A 26,226-nucleotide genomic window follows, 5' to 3' on the forward strand; every position below is an offset into this window, starting at 1 on the left:
CTCTCCTGGAAAACACATTCTTCTAAATAAAGCAAATGTCTTAAACTCTGGGAAGTTTTCCTCAAACCTGGGATTCTATGTGAGGCCGGAGTGCACCTTGCAATGTGTCTGTTCCCAGGCTTTCCTTCCCACTAGACTCCCTGAGGACAAGGAAAGGGTCTTATTTACCTTTGGGTCACAGGAGGTTAACACAATGCCTGAGAAGTGCAAAATGCTCACTAACTTTTCATTAAGTGATTCATGAAATGCTGTGTTTTTGCCTGTTCCTTGTTTCTAATCATGGATCTTTTTAAATATACAGATCATTTAAAATACCTACTAGTCACCTAAAGCCAGGAAGTTACAGACTAATAAAGGACAATTCAATTGAATATGTGACAGGTTCTATTATAAGTATATGCCTAAAAGGCCAAGACCATAGGGAATTGATTAAACTCTCACTATCTTGATTTCTACACTGCGTTATCAAGTGACATTGATTTCTTTCTCCTAGAAGCATTTATTCATAGGATGGAATTTCACTTTTCTGGAAAGCTGTCGATATAGTTCTGAAAAAAAATAGGGAGAAAAAAGATAATTATCCTTCCTGTCTCGATAAATCTATAAACAGCAAAGGATTCTGAATTCCAAAGTGTACTGACAGAAGGTTTGGGGATAAACTGTTCTTGGTAGAAGAACATCATGGCAAGAACAGGCATCTATTGGCTTTACTCTCAACATGTCTAACATGTTGACATGGTCGCTTTCAACTTACTTTATCATGACATGGAACGAAGGCTTTTCTATTTAATAATTCAATGCACTGACTGCAGTCATACTCAGTACAATTTCTAACAGGTCTTCTCGTTGTTACTTTAAATAATTTCTCAATTTCCCAGCTCTCAATAAATAATTCTATGTCTTCCATATTCGTAATAATTGTGCCATTTTGCATCTTTAGATCATCATCTGGATCATCATTGCAAATTCCTAGAAAGATATGTGACATTTAGAAGAAAAAAATTTCACTTAAACTGAATGTAGGCAGCAGAATTAAATCATCTTAATAATTGATTAAGGTTAATGATCCTAGAAATGAAGTTATATGAAAGGATCATAGAAGGTAAAGAAAGAGGAGTTTGGTTCTGTCCTTATACTTTTTCACTATTAGCACTATCTCCTAATTTAAGAACAAGCTCCTAAATAGGTCAAATATTCCCTATAGTAATGGCCATTTGGTGATTGCCCCCAGGCATCCACTCCTCCAGGAAAACCCTGCCTGAAAACATTAAATTATCCCTTTCAGAAATCATCCCTGCCCCACTCCAGGAGAGGGGCCATGTTGGCATAAAGGTAATCTTCACACCTTTTATTAAAAACTGTTACAAGCAATCCAGGCATAAACCAGTCAGCTCGTGGCAATCACCAGACACAGAGATTCCTTCAACATTATCAGGACAAGCATTGCCAAGCTCAGGAGTTGACCTAGGAATTCTAGGACATAGACAGTCTCCCTTCCTTGGGGTGGCGTGGTCTATTGATGGCTATCCTACCTTGACCTGCTACAGCCCAGCTCCTCGAGGAAGGCCAGACTGAGGGTGGAGCTCACTCTCCATCCAGGAAGTGCAGAGCCAAGGGAAGGACAAAGAAATGCATCTGGAACCTTGATCATAACTTACCTGAATCCCACTCTACTTTAAAGACATAATTTTTCTTAATTCCCAAGGCTCCCAGCTATAAAAGAAATTAGTCAAACATCCTTTCCAGAATCAAGTCTTACATCACTGTCCATAAAGGTCGCTGCTGCCATAGTTGCCCCAGCCTTTGTAAATATGCAGAGGATTGAGTGCAGTGCAAGCCAACAAACAAACAAACAAAACTCAGGGGAACTATGCTATAAAGCAGCTACTATTTTTAAACCTAAACCCTTCTAAAGGTAGGTAATTGGTAGTAAAAATGTGTTTTCATTGCAATTTCAACCACTGTCCCCGCAGACTTCACAGTGCTGTGTAAAACGAGGTGTCAATACGGACCTCCCATTCTAGTGTCCATGCTCAACTTGGGCCACACTCCTCTTCATTACAACTTTATTAGCCAGCACCCAACCTAGCGATCACAACAGCACCCAGATTTCCCTTGAACCCCAATCCCATTGTGGAGGGTCAGGAAGTTTGGAGGCTGACCCTTGGTTAGCAAAAACGTGATCCTAGCACCTTCTCTACAATGATTAGTTAAGAATCTAGTTATCAGAATGTCTATCTCCAAAAAAGCATGAAATGACAGTAGAGAGGGAAAAACACAAAAATCATAGCACACAGAAATGATAAATCATAGTATAAAATGTACATATTCAAAGTCTCTGAGTTATTACTCGATAATGATTATTGAACTGTTTATAATCAATACTGAATACTCAAGAATAACTATTTCCACAATAAAATATTTTTGTCATCATAGCAGTTTGTGCTATATAAGAAGAACGATGGGTATTTTGTGTAATTTTTCAGGGCAAGGACTTAGTCTATTTATTTCAAGTTGTCAACACCAAGCACAAGTAATTCATAAACATTTATTCAGTTAATATTTAGTGAGATTAAAATAGATATATCTGTACTAACATTTGTTGACTGTGTGTATTAAGCAAGATGTTAAGTGTTTATACAATCATTTGCACATAGAATTCTAGCAACAACTTTGGAGGCAGACATTACTATTCCCATTTTAAAGATGAAGAAACTGATGTTGGGCACAGAGCTGTAAGGGATGAGAGCATCGCTTAACCTTCCAGCAGACACACAGCCAGTATTATTCTTTCTATTTTGTTATGTACAAAGATATATTTCTAATTTGTTTCTCTTGGCTTGAAACTCTTTGTATCTATGTAACATACAGGGTGGAGCAAAAGTAGGCTAACAGTTGTAAGCAAAAACGATTTCTTCTTGTATTATTATTTATTAATTATTGCATTATTTTCCATGAGAACAACTGTAAACCTACTTTTGCCCCGCTCTGTATTGTGATATTAAATTTAGATGTAAAGGTACATCTAGGCTTTACACTTTATACTAAAACTTGAATAACTTGTCAGAACATTGTGCTCCCTGTATATATCACTTTTAAGATGGCTTAAACAACTCCTCTCCTTGATTTCAAACTAAAAAAATCAGGAAGAAACAAAGTTATTTAAGCCTTTAACCTTTCTTTCTATGCCTTATTTTTCTCACTTACAAATTAATATTAGTGCCTACTTATAGGGTTATAGTTAGAATTAAATGAGTTAAAGTATGTAAAATAAATGCCTGGCACTTCATTAATGCTTAATAAAGATGAGCTAGTAGGAATATAAACAGTATGGTAGTAATTGTGGTGAGCATATAGCTCCATAAAATACCTACATGGAACTAACTGTTATTTCTTGCTTCTTTGGAAATCATTACTTCCTTCAATATTCACATGGGTCACTGAAAGTTATTATCCCATCTCAAATCAAAAAAGTGCGGCAGGAGGGGCCAAAGCAGGGTAACGTGAACAGGAAAAGAAAAGTTAGAAGAAACTGAGGTTTGAAGAGCAATGCTCACCGCAAAGTCCTTCTGTGTAGGACGACAAGTTAAACTGAGAGCCGAAGTGAATGTCTAAGATCCCTGTGAGATGAGCCCACTTTATGATCAGTCCGGCTGGAGTAGTGATGACGTACATCGTGCCAGAATCCTCTATCAGCAGATCTTGATTTGAAAAGGGCAAAGGCACAACAATAGAATCCACGTCGACCTGTAATCACATAATGCAGTCACATCTGTTAGGAAAATGTTTACGTTTAAATATGTATCCTTAGTAGCCCCGGCTGGCGTGGCTCAGTTGGTTGGGCACCATCCTGTGCACTGAGGGTTGCTGGTTCGATCCCCGGTCAGGGCACATGGCTGGGTTGTGGGCTAGATCCCCAGTAGGGGGCGTGCAGGAGGCAGCCGATCGAGGTTTTGCTCTTACATTGATGAATGTTTCTCTCTCCCTCTCCCTTCCTCTCTCTCTAAAAAAAAATAAAAAAAAAACAATTAAAAAATCTAATAACCAAATAAATATACATTTATTAAAATTAGGAGAATTCAGATTATCCCATTTCTTCTGCTTTAATATAAACAATATTTTAAGTTTTTAAAAAATTTTTTCTCTGGTGTTGCCACAGCTTCTGAGCTCTTTGATGGCCCCTTGGCTCTGTCTTGCTATATTCAGTATTTGTTTTAACCTCATTGCCCTTTATTTTCTTCAAAATTTAACTTTTTTCTGTTATGGAAGCTTTTCTGTCCCCTCTATTGATGTCACCATTATCTACTAATATGAATTTAAGATAATAAAGGTGCTTTCAAGACGTTTTCTTGAATTGGTTCTTTCTTTTTAAATCAGGGTAACCATAGTGTTTATAACACTCATCTGTCAAGGCTGGTAAAGATTAGGATTCCCGGTGATTCTACCTCTGAGGCTTGGGTGGGATTCCAGACTCTATTTTTATCACGTGCTCTTGCAAGCAGTCGAAGGATTTTTCTTTGAAAACTAGTGCTTTAAATAATGGCAATGGCATGGAACCATGAGCTGTAACCAGCAATACATTTGTCAAAGTTTTACACGTGACCAACCACCTTACTTCTCATCTTTCCATCTTGTTTGTACTGCCACCCTGAGCTAATACACCCCTCCCCTTGCTGTTCATTGCTACTCGTTCTTTAAAATTTATTTTCGGTGTCACCTCTTCCAAAAATACCTACTTGGCCCTCCCATAAGCTGACCCTTCTTTTTGTTTCCATAATGTCCTGGTCGTCGCTGTCATTACACCTCCTGCTGCTTTCTAATTGGCAGATGATCACGTTCATGATCCCACACACAACTACAAGTAACCTGAGATCAGGACCTGTTTTGTTTTCATCATATAAACTCTCACTAAATGATTTTTAAAATTAATTCATTTTTAACTGAATACATGACCGGCAACAAGTTCAGCTGAGGCCAAAAATAAACTCATCTGCCCAAATGCTCACAGTAATAGAGCTGACCAAGGCTGAGTTCACTTCCCATCTACTTCCAATTAATACATCGGCCTCATCAAAATCAAAGGTATATGCGAATGCTATCATTCAAAAAGTATCTCATTCGTGTATTTTTTCAAGTTGTGCTTAAAATTAAACTTTCTAGCACCTTACAATATTTTAAGACTGTTTTAATACTGCTTCTAGTCTACCATCTGTGGTTCTGTGCTAATGGGATTCTTTCCAAAACACCTATAACGTCTCAGCCACGTTGAGTGAAATCTTAATACATTATTTTCTTATATTTTTGAGAGAATCATTTAGATCTGACTGAGACATCCAGCTCATAACTCACTTTTATATGGTATTATTTTTATATTATAAAATGTTTTATAACAGAAAATATTTTTATTGATAATATCTTTATATTATAAAAGCTTTTTAAAGGTTTTTTCCTCTAAAACAAAATAGATCTGTTCCAACTTTTTAATAATGTCTTCCCCTTCTTCAGTATATTTCGATAAAGTTAACTATTCATTTATCTTTTTCTTATTTTAGCTACCACTTATTCACTAAAAAATTAATGGCATCAACATTTCAAAACTACTGCTTCCATCTGTTCTCTTGGTCGTCTTCATTCTGGTATTCATGGCCACTATTTTCAATCTTATGATCCCTCTTCTTTACATCATTTCCATTGTATTTAATTTAAAACATTAACGTCACTGATGCTAAGAGGATTGGCCACTTACCTTACCCAAGAAGGCTTTAGCATACTGAGCATGGCTCTTACGATTAACCTCGCAAGGGGAGTATTTGCAACAGTTGGCACATTATGAAAGGAGAAATATAATACCAGAAATACTTTTAAACTGAACATGAAAAGAATGATTAGACATAACAGCAGTAAAACCCCACTGATATGTTTAAGTTTTCCTCACTTTGGAAATAATTGTGTTTATATAATTTCTTAATTTTATCTAATGTAAGGATATGTTTAAGCTTTGTGTTTTTACCTTTCTTGCTGGCCGATTGACAATGATTTTATGTATAGATGTTGTCAAATTTAACCTCTTAAAACAAAGTCCAGAGATTCTTTCAGAGGAAGCCTGAATTTGAAAAAAAAGCAATTAACACTTTGTAAAGTTAAACATAATTTTAGCAGTAAACAGAAGGAATTTACGAAACACTTTGCCAATACTCACTAGCTTTTCAAATGAGTTCTCATTCTGAAAAGAAAAGGCATAAGAGAAAAAACAGTTTTAAAAAGAAAAACACTATTTGACTTTTAAAAACATTATTTGGATTACTGTTCTATGCCCCTACATATATTCACATGAAACATTTCTTGTTTTAAGTGCCAGAAGGTAAATCTCAGTGAGTTCTTGAGCCCCCCTTATTCAGAGAATACCTAATGTTGCAAGGTCCCTCGGCTATTGATTTATTAAGAAAGGACAAAAGGATGGGTCATGACTTGCCTGATTCATGGAACATTTTTCAATATGAGCAACTATAATTTCCTCAGGAATTCTTACTAATATGTAAGAAGCCATGCTATATAAAGCTGCGTTGTTTCCATCAAATGTAATAATGCTCAGCTCTGACAACACGGAACACCGGCCTGAAAAAAATGTCAGAGAGAGAATTGACTTACTAATTACTTGTATTTCTAGTGATAATTACTTTAAATTAGCCTCATTATGTTTAACAAAAAGGAAATCTAAAAGTTACATACTGGGAACCAAAATCATAAATCAAATGAAGACCGCTCGACAATAACTTTGTCTTGATGAGGTGATGGGTTCAAACAAATAACAAACCTCCCCCAGGGTAAAAATTGATTGTATGTAAGAAATGCAAACCCACACGGACATTCCCACTCAGGGCAGCAGATATCAGTGTTCACTTGAACAGGCCTTCCCCGAAAACCACAGTCAGGCATTTCCAAGTCCTTTGGGCAATTAAGAGACCAGTTGTACAACTTCCATTCCATATTAAGGCATATATATTGGCTACAATTATAAACAGGATCAAATTGTTGAGGCTGTTAATAAAAAAAAAGAAAGAAAGAAAATTGGTGAGTTTTTCCCCGTTTTCAGCTAATGTTTTCAACTTATTTATTTATTTATTTTTATTTCATCCCTCTTAGGCAACCCTCAGCTTATCCTCTGTATCTATGGGCCTGGTTCTATTTTTTGTTTTGTTTATGTGCTTGTTTTAATTGGTGTGTTTTGTGTGTGTGTTTTTTAGATACCACACATAAGTAAAATCATATGGTATTTGTCTTTCTCCATCTGACTTATTTCACTTAGCATAATACACTCCAGGTGCATCCATGTTGTCACAAATGGCAAGATTTCATTCTTTTTTATTGCTGAGTAATATTTCATTGCATATATTTTTAAAATTTCCCATTCACATTACCTACAGTGCATATTTCCTAAATAGGAGAGCCTTTGAAAGATAAACAAATAAATTTTACTACAACTTTTTGTTGATGTATCTTTCTAAAATACTCAGTATGGACTTCACTTCAGCTTTATCTCAATATTGATTTGATATCAGAATTGCCCATGTACTCAAAAATCTGAGCAAATGAAGCCTTGTCCTAATTTGTCTAGATTAGTGTTTTGCAAGCAGATATATACAATGACACTCAACTTGCCATATTATACTGTATAAAGCTAGTATTAAATCTCTGTTAATGTCAATTTTTTAAAAATTACAACTTAATACTGTCTTAATGTTTCATTAAAAATTCATATGTGAGATCAGTTTCACTGTTGGATAGAATCATTATAAATTAATTGCTATATACAGCTCACAGACTTCTAGATAAATAAGACTTAAATAAGTGGTGGATTTTTCAGTTAATAAACTACATTCTATTTAAATTATAGTAATAATTATAGCAATGATAAACATTTATACCACTTATTATTTTCCCCATTGTTCAAATTAACCCATTTCATTCCCACAACTACTACCCTCTGAGATAAACTCTATGTTTACCAGATCTGTACATCCACAGATTTTTGATATCTAAAAGGAGTCTCAACCTCTACATGGCAAAACTGAACTCTTGGTTATACCCACCCGGACTTTCTCTTCCCACAATTTCACCATCCTGATTGTCAACTTCATCCTTCAGTTAGTTGCTCAAGACAAAAATCTTAGAATCCTTGATATGTCTCTTTCTCTCACGCCCCACATCTAATCTTTCAGCAAATTCTATGGCCTCTATTTTAAAAATATATCCAGGATGCAGGCATTTCTCACCATCTCCACTGCTATCACCCGGTCCAGGCCACCATTATCTTTTGCCTGAATTCCTGCAATAGCCTTCTAACTTGTTCTATTGTCTCTTTCCGCCCTTCTCTCAACACAGTGGCTAAAATAATCCTGAAACAAATGATCTCATGTAATTTCTCTGCTCAAAAATATCCCATGCCATATCCTATCATTTAGGGGGGAAAAGGCTGTGATCTTAGCAATCATTTACAAGGCCTTATATAATCTAATTTACTTGCTACTATTTTATTCCTTACTTAATGGCCTCCTTGTTATTCTTCAGATACATTGTTATATTTCAGATACAGTCTCACCTCAGGACCTTTGCACTTACAGGTCCCTCTCCATGGAACATTATTGTTCTTGTTCTGTACATGGCTCACTCTCTCAATTTCTTCAGCTCCTTTATTCCTAAGTCACCTTATCAGTGAGGATTTTTTACTCTCTCACTGAAAATAGTTTCATTTTTCTCCTGAGCAGCACCCTCTAACATTTTTTATAACTTATTTTGCGTATTGGTTGTCTCAGAACCTCCAATGGAATGTAAACTCCATAAACACAGGAATTTTTGCCTGCTTTTATATTGTTTTAGCCATGGCACCTTAATAGTGTCTAGCTGGAAATACTGCTAAATAAACATTGGTTGAATAAATAATTAGTTTACTAGAACGAGTGATATATTTAGAGTAAAGATAGAAGTGCTCAAGACTCTCAGCCCAGACAGTTACAAGCTCTGGAGTCCAATGACCTTATCTTTCTTTGCTTACCATTGTATCTTTGTCATCTTGCACAGTGCCTGGCACACAGTAGCTACTTGATAGATATTTTTAAATGCCTGGCTTACACAGGAGCCCGCACTAGATAACTAGATAACTCTTTATTAAAGAAGCACACTTCAGGCCCCCTTTGAATTTATTTTTAGTGTGACCAGAACCTAATTAACAAGAAATGTCTGAATCAGTTTTCAAAATACAGTTGGTAAAATTTAATGCATATTTCTTATTATCTTTTAGCAAAGAAAGACTAATGATCACCCTGGAAAGTTTAACAGCATTTGGATAGTGATACAGACACTGGAGCAGGTGCTATAAGGAAAGGACAAAAGTAGCTGAAGAGATTACCCAGTCGCACCTCACAGTCCAAGCCCGTGGTGGGTGTCAGCATGTCAGACACAGGGGCTTCGGATGGGGCAACCGTCTCTGGACCTGTTGGAAATGAAGAATACTCTCCATTAGTGGGACGGTGCCTATCATGTATGGAATTCATATATGGTAGAAACTGCTAAGAAATTTTATACAGTTTATTCTATGTATTCCTCACAAGAGCCCTGTAAAGTAGAAACAACATTTTTGTCATTTTACAGAGAGGGAAACTAAGGTGCAGAGAGAAGCTGGTAAGTGTGTTTGAGGAAGAATTTAAACTCAGGAATTCTGTTTCTAGAGCCCTGGCTTCTAACCACCAATATATATACATATACATACATACATACATACATACATACATACATATATATGCACACATATGTATATGTATATGTATTTGTATATGTATATGTATTTGTATATGTGTGTATATATATATATATATATAATAACACCTCTCTCATAAAGCTCTTATGAGGATTAAATGTATACAAAGCACCTTGTCCAATGCTTGGTACATAATAACTATGCAGTAAGTGGTTACTAATTAGAATAGTAGAGATGGTAGTAGTGAGACATCTTATTTTGAAGATGTCACAGGACTCATTAAAATCCTTCAGTGATTTGCCATTTTCTTCAGGGGGCAAAAAAAAAATCCAATTTTCTTACCATGGACTCTTTGTGATTTGGCCCTGGTAATCTCTTCCACCCCATCTCTTGGCACAATTCCCCTCACACTACATGACTCAAGATACACTAACCTGCTTGAAGTCTGTAAACAATATTATAAATGGAGCCACTTTAAAATGGAGCAGAAGCTGCCAGGCCAGAGGAACTAACTGCCTTACACTTCATGTCTCAAATCTTTGGATTGTTACAACTGGGCAAAATAACCTCTGGATTGGACCTAGGGCAACATTGTGTCTCAAAAAACTGTTTGCAGAGATAAGAAGAAAGCAGTTCTGACTCTTGGACTGATGACTACTAGACTAAAAATTAAAAACATTATTTAGAATTAGCATCACTATGTTATATTATCTGCACCAAGAGAAAAAATGCCTTCCTTCTATTGATGCAATTGTTCCCCTTCCTAAATACCCATTGCCTTTGTCTCTAAATTGGAACACTAATTGGGCTTCTGCCTGAATCAGCACATCAATCTTATTGATTTAAATAAATGCTTGTTACCTCTCATTTTGAAAGGACAACTGTTAGGTTAGCAAGTTCCTCTGTGACATATTCTCTCTCAGTTCCAGGCCTTCGCACACTTCCTCCCTCTACTAGTCTGCCCAACTCCCACCTTCTGTTACCTTCTGAGACCTCATACCTCCAAAATTTACAAGACGCCTCCTGCTTACTGCTTGCATTACCCTTATTGTAATATCACAATAGCCTCTGGACTAGCAGCAGTTTTAGGGTAGAAGCTGTGCCTCGGTCACCTTCCTTCCTCTCCCCAGTGCCAGGACACTGCCTGGCAGAGCTGACACTCAGCTAAAACTTGTCAAATAAATTGAAGAATAAATATCTGAGCTTCTCTAAATTATAATGCCAGGTGGAAAAATACATTAAGTTTGTCAAGTCTCACCGAGAGTGGATTTATTAAATACTTTTCTGAGGCAATGTTCCTAGTGAGGGAGAGAAGCCAGGGAATGAGCCCAGAATGCCCCTCCAGAGGCTGGGACCGAGCCAGGAACAAGAATGGAAGCGGTTAAAGGGTGATGTCATTTACATTAACACCCCTTTCGAGTCAACCTAATCACTGTGAAAATTTAAGCAGGATTTGGTAAAGCCTAACTTCTAGGCAAATAAAAAGAAGTGTGGTAAATCTCTGTTATCTATATTCACTGAAAGGGAGAAAGGTGGACCAAAGGCTGAAGCTATTTAGAAACTGACATGCTGAGCCAGTGAACAGCTACTTCACAAAACAACAGTGACACCTAGGCTCTCCAGTCGCTGGGGTGGTGCTAATACCCGCCGCTGGTTATGAGTGTGCCAAGGCTGAAATTACACAATGCTATTCTAGTGTCTAAAATTGTAATAATACCTGTATATATGGTAGAGATGGCTTACCTGGTGACACGGGGATCAGAGGTATGCCTACAAAGAAACAAAGATACACTTCCTTAATCAGTTTTGCTTAATGTGAGGACCACATAGTTTATATAGGGATCTTTAGCTTAAAGGAAAATGGTTGTGGAGAGAGAACACAGGAGGAATGTTAGAGGGAAGATTTATATGCTTTGGAAAGTAATTAGAAAAAAAAACAACAGTGGAAGGGATATTGAAGAAAAATCTTAGGGAAGTGTATTGTCCATCTAAAGCTTCTGCTCACAACCACTTGCCACCATACAGAAAAAAAATATTCAAGTGTTTCACTTTTCCATAATAAATTAAGTAAGGTTCACACTTACAGTCTCCGGGATAGACACATTTGAGGGTGATCTCATCAAGGATCATATGTTTTGGACAGTAAGGCAAGCATCCTTCAACCCTTCACATAAAAAAAAAAATCAAAATGGAAAAAGTTTAAAGTATAAAGAATACTGCATTTAATATCTACAATCAAGATATATTTTTCCTAAAATCTGTCCATTCTCCTTGTCAAGCACTAGGGGGTGCTCTGTTCACTGCCACTCCATCATACTTCATTTTATAAAATTATGAGCTAGTGGATCATAAAAGGATATCATCCCTAATTAAAGCAGAATTTTAACACAGAACACTCAAAACAAATACTTATGTTTGGGACCCATTGAGGCCATGTTCTATAAATCAGAAATGCAGAAGAATCAGTTACTGTGATTTTAAGCTATATTCATTGTATTTTCCGTTCCTATATTCCCCCCTCATCCAAGCAGATAGTCATGCTCTTTGAATATCCTTGCCTTAAGGATGTTGAAGGAACAAAAACGGAATCTCAGTGGCTTGTCTTGCCTGTTATTAAGCCCTAAACTCATTGAAAAGATATATATTAGGAATCCCTAGGAATGGATGGAGGTGGGGCATGGTTTCAGTTCTTTGAAAACAGGGGGAGGGGGTGGGCAGAGGCTGCAGTTCTCAAGAGCATCAGGACCTGCGCCCAAATTTGTAGCAGGGTGGCCGGGGAGATGGTTGAACATGAGCCTAAGGAGAGCCAATTTCAAGCTCCAGGTTGAATGCTCTTCATAAGGCTCCCCAGTTTTCGTGCATGGCATAGAAGCAAAGTAAGAGTCCCAAACTTCAAGAAGTCATGGGCTTGGGCTTCATGGGTCAGAGACAGAAGGGGCCATCAGAAATGCTTTTTTCCTAAGGTGATAAAGCCAAGATAATGACTGAGATTACATATTTCCTCTCATCCTGTTGGGCCTCAGAATCCAATTCATTCTGATTCAAATGAAATAAATGTAATACTTTGTGTACAACCAGTCATTAGATTCATCCATACTAGAGAGAATTAATGGAAATATTGTTATAAAAAGTCTTGCTTATCTGCCTCTCAAATACACTGGTAGGTTGTAATAATATTTTTAATATTTTAAAATATTTCTAATTGCCTCATCTGTAAAGCAAAGAATTTGAACCAAAAATACTCAAGGTCTCTTTCCATTCAGGATGGAAGTGAACTAGCTTGAGACTAAGGGTAAGTGTTGCCACCAGAGGGCACTTGTTCATGGAAAGAAATTCAGACTACAGTAAAAACCAAGAACAGCTCATTTCTCTTTCAACATGAGACACATTTAGCCATCTCTCAGATGCCTCCTTCGCAAATGATTTTTTTAAACATAAACAGTTTAGTTTATATGACCAATTGTTTATTTCATAAAATGTACTTGAATAACACGTTTAGCCAGTACATAATATTCCTATTCAACTCTAAACTTTGTCAAGCAAACAAAGAAAAATTAAAGTTATTAGATTGCTAAAAAGACTAGGCCAGTTGGTTCTCATTACATTAAATAAACATCATTTTTTATGCAACTAGGTTTTTTTGCAATGTTTTATGCAAGTCAAAAACACAGCCATCTTCTTAAAATATTTTCCAAAAACCAGTAACTGATTCCTTTAACATGCCTTCATAGCAGGTTCCTGGTTTTTTTTTGGTAATCTACTCAACTTCTGACTGATAAATAGAATATATCTGATGCATAACAGTTCTTTTAATGGGCATATTACATAATTGGAATAACTATATTTACATATGGGCTCTATGGTATGCCAGTTGGTATCTTTTCTCATAAAAGTTATTTCCACTAGATATTTTAAACACTTGATATGTGCCAGAAACTGCAGTCATCAAGAACAAAGGTGGTGATTCTGTTGGAGACCTGAAGGAGGGGTGCAGGGCCATGTTGAAGCCCCACCTTAGTACTTGAGTCTCCCCTCAGGGCTAACAGTACAAGGAGAGGCAATAATTTCGCTCCTCACTGTGGGGAAGGGAGAGAGGTAGAGATAGAGAAGAAGACAGAGATGAGAAACAGCTCGTTGGGGGTGAGGTTTCATTCTGAGTCTCTTCTCCATCCTAACCATATCCAAAGAGAAACTTCAGAATAGCTACCAACCAAACAAGGGAAGCGCTGAGGATCTGGATTCAAATACCTCAGAGACTGGTTATATGACCCAAGAAGTAACACACTAGCCAAATGCCCCTTTAAAATATAGTTCCATTTCCTCCCTTGTGGCAGGGCCTGCATGCCCTATGTTCCCTTCCTTCCTTCCTTCCTTTCCTTCCTTCCTTCCTTCCTCCCTCCCTCCCTCCCTCCCTCCCTCCCTCCCTCCCTCCCTCCCTCCCTCCCTCTTTGCCATAGTGTACTATTCACTATGGGGTCCGTGTTGTTTCCAAAGTCCTAATGGCTGCAAGGAAATGTTTGTGAATATGAGGTGTTCCAGTGAATGAAGGCCTCTCCTTTTCAGAAAAACTTGGCTGCTGTTGTTTTTTTAAGAAAATAAGCAAAAATTATTTCCTTTTCTGTGCTCCCATAACACTTGATCCCTAAACAGGTGTAGTGGTTTAAACACTGGCTTCGCTACCTACACGCCGTCACCTAAGACACACTGTTTAAGTTCTTTGTGTCTCGGTCGATTTCCCCCCCTGAACATGGGGATAGTGAGACTCCCTGTTTCCAGCGCTCAGCACAGTGCATGTCGTGCTGTGCAATACTCGTGTGCAAGCTGCTGTCATCCTTCTAGCCCGCGTTCATGATTTGCTTACTTTCTGTCTCCTTCCAAAAGACTGAGCTCCTTGAAAGAGGGCCCATGTCTCATGCATCGATGCGCCCAGAAACTTGCCTGGTGCCGATGCCTCTCGTAGAACAGAAGCTCGTTACACTTAATGTAAAATGATTCTCATGAAATGCTCCCTCCTACTGTCGTTCCATTTCTCTGTTCTCCTATAAAACTCCTTAAAAACAAGCAACAAAACCGATTTCGCTCTGTCTCCTTAGTCTCCAGATTGCCCAATCCAATGAACAATTTTCAGTCTCAAATTTAAAATCCTCATAACCAAATTCCTGACTTTTCCTCCGCGCTGCTGTTCCTCACACAGTCTTACCTCGGTAAACAGCCATTCAGCCCTTCCATTAAATCGAATCATTTGAATTTGCTGATATTTGACCAGTTTTGATTATAAAAATGGCAATTTCATATTGTTCCACCTAAAAATCGCTAGACCAAAGCTTGAGTCCTTAACTCCTTTTTCTCTCATAATCGGTATTAATATCCATCAGCAAACTCTATGACTTTAAATTTGAAATGTACCCAGAATCTGTCCACTTCTCAGAACCTCCAGACTACCAGCCTAACCACGTCCCTTCATGTCTTGTTTGTATTTCTGAGTAGTTCTACTCTTGTCTTTCCCTTCGCCCAGTAGTCCATTCTCACTACAATAGGCAAAGTAAACCTTCTAAAAATAAATCAGACCATGTCACTCCTTTGCCCAAAATACAGCAGGTCATTACTCAGAAAAAAAAAAAAGACAAAGTCCTCACAACAGGCTATAAGGCCCTACATTACTTGTCTACCACTATGATTCTCTGGTCTCATTTTCTACCTCACTTTTATTCACTTTGCTCCAACTAGCTGGGCTCCTTGTTAATCCTCAAGCACATTCCTACCACAGGACCTTTGTACTGGTCTCAGATTGAAAGACTCTTTCCCCAGATATCCACATGGCCAGGCACCTCACTTGCTTTATATCCCTGAACAGATGCCACCTGTGAGCATGTTCTTCCCTAACCATATGTGGCAAACACACACACATGCTCATGTTCCCCATCTCCCCCCTTACCTTCCGTTAATTTTCTCTATAATGCATATTGCCACCTAACAATATGCTGCATTACATATTTAAATTTTCATTTGTTTATTCTCTGTCTCACCCTAACAAAATTTAAGCTAAATTTTAAAGGCAGACACTTCATCCATTTTTGGTCACTACTGTATCTGTAGCAGCTAGAAGAATTCTTGGCACATAGTCAATCCTTAATAACTATAGCTTGTATAAAATAAAACAAATTTATGAATGAGTATAGAGCACATACAAATTATTCTTGAGAATGCATTTTTTTCAAATTTAAAAAATTCATTGAGAGAAGAATCTGTTAATGCTGGAATTTGTTCATTTAATGGTTAAACATGACTTACGGTGGAAGAAATTTGCATGCTAGTCCTTCAGGATCACTGCACGTTTTAAAACAGGGAATGGCACAAGGTTCGTAACGCCATTCACACATCCTCCTATATGGCACTGCTGCCTGGATTTCTAGTAGGAAAAACATAAAGCTTAGATTGTGTATATTTTTTATGTAAAGCTTGAAAAGTAATGATTTGTGATAGCAATTCTTCTAGGGACTGACCCCCCTTTGACCAATGGCCTTCTGGGAAAGACAGGGCTGTGGGAAAAGCATTGTAATTGCTTGGTGATTAAAGCATTTCATGCACAGGTTGAATATCTAAATATTAGTCTGTCTTCCAAATATTTTAGAGAGCAGGATTGGAAGTGGCCTAGGAAATTTTTTAATCTTTTTCCTCTCTTTGTGTTTCGTGGGTTCTCAATGAGCTGCATATCTTAATAATACTAAACTCTTGTTCGGAATTTTATTTTTTGCAAAGTAATTATTATATTTTATCCTTATAAAAACCCTGTTGAGTAGGTATTATTTTCATTTTATAAATGAAGAAGTTGAGGCACAGAGGAGCCAAGTGACTTGCCAAGTTCAGGCAATTAGACATGTTGCCTAACATCAGACCTAGAGAGGACAATCCATGTTTGTTCTCCCAGGACGCAGCACACCTTGTGCATAAAGTATTATCTGATCAGAAAATAAATGGATTTTAATAATACATGCTTACAGTTATAAACCTCCCTTGATGGAAGATTTTTCTCCTGTAAATTCTGCTAACAGTCTCCCTTCCCTACATCATAGACCAGTCCTTCTGCAGCAGTCCAGAATTACCTCTGGAGAGTTCCATAAGAGAGAAAGCTCAGGAAACAGGTTGTGTTTCTTGGACTCTAGATACAGAATTCAATCCCAAGTTGTGGGAAGGAAATTAATACTTTTTAGAAGACATCTATGCATACAAAGATTAGAGTGACTGCTAGACCTGGGTTACTGAGGTTGTGGATCCTGGGAGAAGATTGGTTCTAAGATAGAGTAGACCCCTAGAGCCTCTTAGGTTTAGGAAGCCCATGAAGATCAGTTTCTGAGATTTTAATGATGCATAGGATGTAGATGTACTCAGCTCAGGTGGAACTGCTGGTTCTAGTTCTAATGGAGCATATTTCTAGATTGGAGGGGTAATTTAGGCTTGTAAGGTTCGGCTTTTAAGTAAAGTCAAGTAAAAATCACATCTGCTCTATTGGATGTTGTATAAGCATGTCAGTGGTTCTCTTTCTCATAAGTACAGAACTCTTTTCAAAAATCTGAAGCTCAATTTGAATGATCTAAAATTCAAAGACTATCAGGATATGTGGAAATTTATCCACAATAAAAAATGCAAATGATTAGTTTTCTTGGACTGACTGAGAAGGGTAGGTTAGACTGAAGCACTGTTTGGGAGACCCAAGATAGATAGTAAGCTTCTAGGGTTTGAAAATAAAGCATGGGATTTAAATATTGGATGAAGCAGTGAGGGTTCCTCTCTGAAACTCAGAAAATTCAATAGCGATAGAACTATGAGGATCTCTAGAAATAAGATCAGGTTCCTGCTGAACCAGGGAAGTCTTCCAGAGGTCAGTGGAACCAGACACCCTAGTACTCAAAGGACAGAGATAAACATTGTCTTTATCATTAAGAATCAGGTTATTGAGAAGTTGTCTTCTAGGAAACAAAAAGTTGATGCAAACACTAGACACCCATGAGACATGGGTGAGCTCTATTTCCAAAGCCCAGACAGTACTGAAAGTAATAACTGGGTCAATAGTTTTAAAATAACATTATTCAAGGCTGTTCTAAGCAATTTACCAATTAACTTATACTCTACGATAACCATGTAAAGTACGTGTTATTTCTATCTACTTATACTCTATCTACCTGCTATTATGTAATTTATCTATTTATTCTCCTTTTGAAGATCTCAGGAAACATACCTTCTACGCTGAAGCTACTTGAATGCTTGAATTCTTCAGAATCATCGTATTTTGATGCTTTGACAGTAAAATCTGTGAGGGTTATGAAAAAGCCTTTCTTGCTGTACAATTCAAATGCACTGTAACCGGGAATCCACAGGCCCTGATGGTGGAAAAATGTGGCTCTCCGATGAAAGGCTGAATTCATCTGCCACAGTTTCAAACTAAGAGTGTTATCGTTGTGGACATAGAGAAAGAAGTTTGGCCTTTCAGCAGATTCTAAAGAAACCAGCGTCAATGCTGCAAAACACAGAGCGGTGTGTTTGACAAGCTCCTGGCTTCTCTGGAGAAAGCAGATGATCAGCGCTCACATTATAAAATGTATTTATAAAACTGGCATAAATAAAACTGCAAAACTGACAAACATAATTAATGCCCATCTCAAATATTTCAGAAATGAGTTATAAGATCTCTAAAGGAAAAAGTAGTATTTTAATGCATTGAACAACAGTGACAACTTTAATCAGTCTCTGATGAGTTCTGGTTTTTAAATAATTTATCATGTCTTGAGGAAAGAAGATATATCAACTTAGGACCACAGAATGTACAATATCGTGCAAGTAATTAAATGATTATTTGTACATATCTGTACTTGTAAACTTTAACATTTTCAAATGCATGAAATCTACAAATAGCTAAGTTGAATGGTAGAAAAAAATAATAGAGAAGCAGATGGACTTAGGCATGTCACTACATTTCAGTATCACTGGATTCTTAATAAGCAAATCTTCTTGCAAGTGATTTGAATGCATTAAAAAAAAAAAACTTGCTCAACATTATTGTCTATTCCAATAGATAATCAAGTTACTAATGAACAGCTACAAAGCATTTGGGAAGTATCATCCTTTTTTGTATGTGCTTTAAAAGTTTCCTTTATATATGCAAAACCCATAATATAAACGTGGATTTTTTTAATTAAGATTTTAGGTTTAATTTCTTAGAACTTAATTTCTTTAGGTAATTTACTGAATGGGAGAAAACATTTACAAATTATATATTTCATAAGAGGTCTTAATTTAAATCCACTAGGATTTTACTGTTTAAAAACGTCAGTTATTGTAAATCGTACAATGGAAAGCTCTAAGTCAATATGTTTTTCCAAAGACATTCGTTGTGTCCTAAAACTTGCAAATCCCTTTGTTGAGCACTGGAAGATGCAAATAAGAATAAAAGAAACCTTTGTAAAAGGAAAATATATAACTAACATACAAATGAGAACTTCAGACTGCGATGTGTTTTCATAGATTTTAAAAAACTAAGGAACTCTTTTTACAGGAAAGAAGCAATTTATCCTAACCAGAGAATCCGGAGATTTCTCAGAATAGGTGAAATTTAAGTTGGATTTATTCATTCAATACGTATTTCCTAAGCTTACACAACCCGTCAGGCATGGTTCTAAGCAGGGCTAGTGTGGAAGCAGTGTAGCCTGAGCCTCATGGGTCAGAAGAGGGCAGTAACCACCAGGCAGGCAGGTGCCACGTGGATACAGCCAGCGCAGCCCAGTAAATGCAGGGCCAGGCACCCAGACACACAGGGCATGTGAGGGTAACAGGTTGTCTAATGACTCTCTTGGTTCTAATTTATGCTCTTAGTATTTTACAACTTTGATATCGAATCCTAATTTTTTCTTTTACTTTGATCTAGCATTAAAATCCTTAAAATGTTAGTTATTGGTGGACTGTTTTTCAAAAATGGCAAATTAAGTTTTGTGATTAATATTATAAAAGATTTAAGCTGTGCTTTTTTTAGGACCAAAAAATCAAACAATTGCAATTCTAACAAATATATGCCAATAGATAAACAAAAGAGATGCTTTTATATACAAAAGAGATAGATAGTTCATCTACCAGCATCTTATTTTATATCTTCTGGGGCACCTAGAAAAATACCATAAACATATTAGATCCAAAATTAAGTGAATGTAAATAAATGAAAAAATGGAAATGTAAAACTGAAATCTTAATTTCAATTGGAAATAATACTTACATGATGCCTTCTCTTTGAAAAGACCTGGAGTAATCATAAAAATAAAAAATAATTCACCATGAGTGGTACTTCTTGACAAAGGAAAAATGCTTTTACTGCTTATGTTGGCCCCCAGAACAAGGCCGCTCTGCCCATAACTTGCCAGCATATATGGACCTTCTCCAAGCCCTATTTAAATACAAATAAGAGAATTATAAATTGTCATTGAATTTTTACATTTCAAGTTGTCATTTCAATGGAATAAATTTTAATAGCAAAAGATACTCCAAAAATTACTGCACATTAAAGCATTTGGCACTAATAAAATTGCTGAACTCTTTTCAAAAATATACATTATAATGATTTAGGATATATACATACATATTTAAATTACATAATTTAGAATATATACACACATAAATGTGTATACATATACATGTATGTATAGCAGTGCTGGATATAAGGTTGATTTAAGATTTCTGGACCTCAAGTTTTCCCACCTATATGAAGAAGTTCGTCTAGTTAGCCTTTCACTCTAATATTCCAAGATTCTAATATACTCTCAATAAACATAAGTTTAGTTATTCATCAATGGCCAGGTATTCTGAAAAGTCATCTCACCCTAGTAGGTTACATTGCGTGAAAACAGAATTCAAAGACATGATATACAGTACTTTACTGTTCTGGGAATTATTGAATTTCACCAGTGAGGCATGTCTATAAAAAAGAAAATGAGATGAAGCTCAACAAAGAAATCAAAGATCTTTTTATTTAATGCTATCATTTCCCATACAGTTAAATGGTTCCATATAAAGTAGAAAATATTTACTATAGTTAGTATAGAACCAAACCTAAAACTCAATCAGAATAATTACTCTGCAAATTTAATTTTATAAACAGAAGTGTGTATATATATATAGTAAATAAGTTAACTAATATAAAATATTATGTTAGGTTTTATGATAGTAAGGTCAAATTATCTTCAACCCAATCTCAATGTCATTTAGTGTTCTTAATATAACTGAGTTACTATAAAATTTTAAGTTTATTTTAAATCATCAAAATTTAGTTAAAAATTATCAGCAGTATACTTTTTATAGACATGCATATTTTATGTTGTAAATTATGTAAAATACTAATATGTATGTAGTAGGTGGTATCAAAAAAAAGATTAATCTGGTTACTCTCAGTGAATTTCACTTTCCTTTTATTCTCTAATTTTTATCTCAAGGACCATTTTCCTTTCCAAGCCCACTGTTAAGATGGAAGGAAGAAAAGATTTAAAGAAATCCAAGGACTAGGTTTTTCCCCTTTCAGACAGAAGACCAGGCCTGAGAGAAGAAAAGAAGATCATTGGATTAGAGGGTCGAAAATCTTTCAAATAGAAAGAACAAGAACCAACATTTTCATCATTAGGACCAGGAGAAGAGACAGGGACTTGTAGAATAAGTTATCTTCAAGTGTCTTCCCCTCCACTAACTCATCAGCTGGAACACTTCATCTTTGAACAGCTGGGGACACATAAGCCGCGAGGAAAAGAGCTTCCTCGGGGACTTGGCCATGCTGAGTAGAGGTGGGGACTTGGAAGAACTCCGCGCCCACACCAAGGCAGAGCTGAGCAGGTACGGGGGGGCTGCGCTGTGGGCCCTGCTGCGGTGGACACCCACTGCTGTTCCAACGAGCAGTGCTTCTCTATGAGCCCACATCAGCAACAGCCAGAGAAAATGATATCATTAGTCTACACCACCTACTGGCTTGTTTTCTAGGAAGGACAACAGAAACATCCAAGATGCAATATCCTTCAATATCTAAATACATAAATTTGTATAAATACAGTATGTAAATAATGTACAAGTGAATAGATAAATATGTATATTATAATGAGATATAATTCAAAATGAGGAAGACAGGCACAACTACAACTTAAAGGTTTGAAGACCCTCGCGGATATTCCACATAAAAATGAGGAAAAGGAAATAGACGACAGAACAAAATCTCAACCTCACTGCACAAGTCCCTCACTCAGCAGCCCGAAGAGAAGCTGCCACCTGAGAAATCCATTTGTATAAAAATCAAAAGCTTCTGAATTGACTCCCAGTTGATCGATACCTTGTGTCTGGATTATTTTCATGCATTTTCACCAACAATTAAGAGACACAAGTCATTGACTTTATCATTAATTTTCTGCAGCGAGAATAATTTCACCATCTATCAAAAGCAACCATTTCCTGCAGTGATTATTTAAACACAGCATTAAGCATATCCTCTCTAAAAAACACTGAACATAAAACTTGCACAACAATTTTTAGCGGGATATTGAAGTCCTTTCTCACTACAGCAATAACAACAATAAAATCTTTATATTTTTAGTAAATGCCATAAAATGAACATAAAGATAGAATATATGGTCTTTGTAGTATAGATTATTGATATCATCTCAGCTGTAACCTCTGAATTTTCCTACTGTTTTTTTTAAACATTTTCCTCTGACAGAATCACAATTATTTCTGCATTAGCTTTAAATAATAAATATCTTCATAATGTAGTGTCCATTATGTGGTAAGTAAAGAGAGAAGTATGTCAGCCATGAATATCCAAAGAAGACTAGGTAAATTTACAATAGCTCTGAAATTATTTGGGATGAAACAAATTAAGAGTAATCATTTAAAATTATTTTCTTTCTTTACTATCAACAATCTACATACACAGTTCTGTATTCCCCTCAATCATCTACTTTTATTGCATTGTTTCCACAAACTCCTACTCCCCTATGAATATTGATTCTTTTTCCTGTTACTTTGATCATAGGAAACAGATTCCCCTGTCACTTCACTGAGTCCATCAGTGTCTCACGAAGGTCAAATGCCTCATGTTCACCCTCTTACCAATATAGTATTAAAAATGAAACTAGAAGAACTGGTTTGAGGAATCCTGTAACACATTAAAGAAAAGAACCATCAGTAGAAGTGCAGCAGACTTGTTGACAGAAAGGAAAATGTACAAAGTAAAAAGAGGTAAAAAGTCAATACTCAGAAAATTCTGCTTCTGGATTCAAGGGCCTGAGGAAGAAACACCAGAAAGGACAAAGGCACAGGTGGAGATTTCACAGCTGAATTGTGTGAAGTTATTAAAGCACTTCCTTTCATCTTTTTTTCTGTTTATTAAATTTATTGGGGTTACATTGGTTAGTAAGATTATATAGGTTTCAGGTGCACATTTCTATAATATGTGGATCTGTATATTGCATTGTGTGCCCACCACCCAAAGTCAAATAATCTTCTGTCACCATATATTTAGCCTCCTTTACCCTTTACTACTTCTCCACCGCCCTCCCCTCTGGTAACCACCATACTGCTGTTGTGGAATATTTTCTTAAATCGATATCTGTGTACATTGTGTAGGGCATATGATAATGACGTGTGGTGATCATGCTTAGACGAGGATGTGTTAACCAGACACCAGGCAGTGCAGCATGGAGGTCAAGCTCCTTGGTCCTTGAACTCAGATTGTTAATAAATCCCAATTTACAACATTTTGTCTAAGTGACTTTGGCCAAATTATTTAACCCCTCTGTTCTTCAATTACCTTCTCTATAAAATGCTAATAACAATGCATGTATTACAAGCAGATTTTGAAGCTTAAATTATATAATATAGGTAAAGTAGTTAATACAATAAAAACTATTGTTATTATTACTGTTATAAATATTAGGCAATCAGTCTCATTTTAAGCATGGAATCCAAAGAGTTGATGTGGCGTGTGGGTATATTTTAAATCCTGAACAGGCAATATTTTGGGTTTAGATCTTTCTTTAACTAACACAGAATATTTTTAATGCTGGATTTTTTTCCTGCATCAAACTTCCATAACTGTAAGAAAATAACTCAAAACTAAAGTATTTGTATCCTTTTTAATTCATCATCTCTGTTCCTCTAAATTTTTCTGGCCTCCTTTGGATTATACCTGACAGACTTCTCTCTGGCTTAATGAAGCACCAAACATGCCTTTGATTGATTGCTTGGTTGTGGTTGTTTTTCTTAATGGCTTAGCTTTCCTATAACTATTACTCTAATTTTCCCATCATGGCTTCAGACTTTGTCCAGTCACTAACAAAAGAGACACATCCCTGGATCATCTTGCTTTTCTGAAATTAGCATTAAGTGATTACACCTTCCTCATTAAACAAGTTTGAACAAAAAGCAGGCTCCAATTCTGCCAACTTCTGGCATTTTCACTGAGACGATAATTCTGTCTTATATCTACAATAACTTAGTTTTAGCCAGCACCACCTGTTAGACTTCTCATTGCAAATTTGAATACTTGTTGGAGCTAGGAGATTTTCATTATTGTTATTAAATTAATATGTTCTCATTCTTATCATATTTAAGTAATTATTTTTGTTGTAAGTAATGATTATATAAATTCCTTCTATTATTATCATTATATTTATAGTTTGTTTCTTTTTTTCTACAACATAATAAAAGGGTGAATAATGTCCATTTTTATACATAATGGTAAAAGATATGCATTTGGTATATGTCTTTCTTCCTTTTTATGTAAAAATTAGCTAACTTTACTCATTCATTTATTCATATCATTCAAAAACTATTGAGGGCCTCCTACATGCTGAAAAGATGGTTACACCCTCTTTTTATTTTCCAGGGAATCAATTTTAACACAAATACTTCAAAATTTAGATATATTTTATGAGGCAAGGCTTTTACTGAGTTATAAACCAACTTACGAACTATTCATACTTTGTTCCCAGCAAAGCTGTTCAAAACTTTTAATCCGAAGCTACATTTAATAGAATACTACAGGGATATTCTTTAAACGTCACATACCTTCATTGTGATGTTCACAATCAAGTGCTAAAAGAAAAAAGAAGAAATATTAAACTATGGAAGAATCTGACTACATCTAAATGTGTGCCAGATATCGCCATGTGTTTATCAACGACCAAGCGAAAGAACACAGAAGTGACATCATCACAAAGTCTTCAGATGCCTGACCATCTATACAAGCACAGAATAAGTTTAGAGTCAAATATGAAAGCAATTCAATATGATGTGTTTAAAAATATGTCTCTTATAATAAACACATAGAAACTCCATAGCCATAAGAGGAGTAGAGTAATAAACAATTTGTCCAAGGATGGTATATAAATAAATTATATAGTTCAAATGTTAAAGTGATGACAGTCAAACATAGAACAGTAAAAGTTATCTCAGATTTTTCTTTTTGTAAGTTTTTTAGCTATACTAAATTGTATCTGCATTGTCAAAGGAATATAAAATTTAGTCACCTGAAAGCAATTCTATTTCCATGAGTTCCATGGTATCAGTTCTATGAGAAGGCAATTGATATAATCTCTTTACGAGGTTCCCAACTAACGATGATGTTCTAAGTGGGGTACTCACAACAAATAGTAGATGATCTCCAGTGAACAGATACCCCTTCCTGACAACACTTATACGCATAGGCTGCTATGCTGGTGCACAGGCACTCACAGTCCCCGCCAAGGTTACAGTTACACGTGTCTTCGTGGCAATTTTTGGCAAAAGAAGTAACATCGATCTGAAAATGAGGTAAAAATTAATTTCAGTAAGTACTAACTACATAACTGACGAAAATTCTAAGGAAAAACTAACTGGTTGATTTTCAGAATTTGATATTATCAGCTGAACACTGACACCTAGAGAGTTCTCAGTATCTCAGACCTCTAAATTGCTCAAAGGAGAAGGAAATTTATTAGGCAAATGCGAGATCAGAGAACTAGCCAAGCGGGTAATGGGATTAACAGACAAATATAATTTCAACACAGGCAGTATAACAGATTTATATTTGATAGAAGTTCATTGTTTCCTCTTTGAAATACTCACATGGCATTAAAAGAATGTAGTTGCCAACTGTACTTTTACTTGGCTTTTACGAATATCTTAAACAATTAAATTTCTAAATAAGTTACTTTCCATCTTGAGATGCGCTTCTAAAACCATTTGAAATGTGCCACTAGAGATGCTTTCAAACTATACTTCGGGTTGAGGGAGCAAATGGCCACTTGGCAATATTCTCTGAAGAAAAACAAATACTGCTAGCTATGACCCATCTTTCGTGGCTTTGAGGATGTATGCAAAAAAATGCTTCATGTACTAGAAGAGGTTCCTGCAAATACCATGTACAAGTGTATGCTGTTAAAAAAGACGGTGCGAGGGACAGAGTAAATCAACCA

At 36.2% G+C, this 26,226-nt stretch overlaps 1 protein-coding gene across 4 annotated transcripts in view; it reads right to left on the reverse strand.

The window, feature by feature from the left end:
• The window catches only part of OTOGL (otogelin like), a 120,770-nt gene that overhangs the window by 26,086 nt on the left and 68,458 nt on the right, over window positions 1–26,226 (reverse strand). For 2 of the 4 annotated variants that reach the window (XM_087813873.1, XM_016199465.2), the window contains 15 exons: window positions 25,415–25,571; window positions 24,839–24,865; window positions 20,016–20,183; window positions 17,991–18,269; window positions 16,046–16,163; window positions 11,839–11,918; window positions 11,472–11,524; window positions 10,137–10,143; window positions 9,417–9,484; window positions 6,861–7,038; window positions 6,473–6,615; window positions 6,200–6,223; window positions 6,011–6,103; window positions 3,558–3,747; window positions 755–969 (listed from right to left, as the gene is read on the reverse strand). In XM_087813873.1, the coding sequence (XP_087669999.1) occupies window positions 755–969; window positions 3,558–3,747; window positions 6,011–6,103; window positions 6,200–6,223; window positions 6,473–6,615; window positions 6,861–7,038; window positions 9,417–9,484; window positions 10,137–10,143; window positions 11,472–11,524; window positions 11,839–11,918; window positions 16,046–16,163; window positions 17,991–18,269; window positions 20,016–20,183; window positions 24,839–24,865; window positions 25,415–25,571 (1,800 nt within the window). Of the gene's footprint in view, window positions 1–754; window positions 970–3,557; window positions 3,748–6,010; window positions 6,104–6,199; window positions 6,224–6,472; window positions 6,616–6,860; window positions 7,039–9,416; window positions 9,491–10,136; window positions 10,144–10,737; window positions 10,741–11,471; window positions 11,525–11,838; window positions 11,919–16,045; window positions 16,164–17,990; window positions 18,270–20,015; window positions 20,184–24,838; window positions 24,866–25,414; window positions 25,572–26,226 lie in introns of all 4 variants that reach the window. The other 2 variants (XM_087813871.1, XM_087813872.1) reach the window with 2 other exon arrangements.

Source organism: Miniopterus natalensis, chromosome 2, assembly GCF_054644295.1.
Source record: "Miniopterus natalensis isolate mMinNat1 chromosome 2, mMinNat1.hap1, whole genome shotgun sequence".
Taxonomy (NCBI): Eukaryota; Metazoa; Chordata; class Mammalia; order Chiroptera; family Miniopteridae; genus Miniopterus; species Miniopterus natalensis.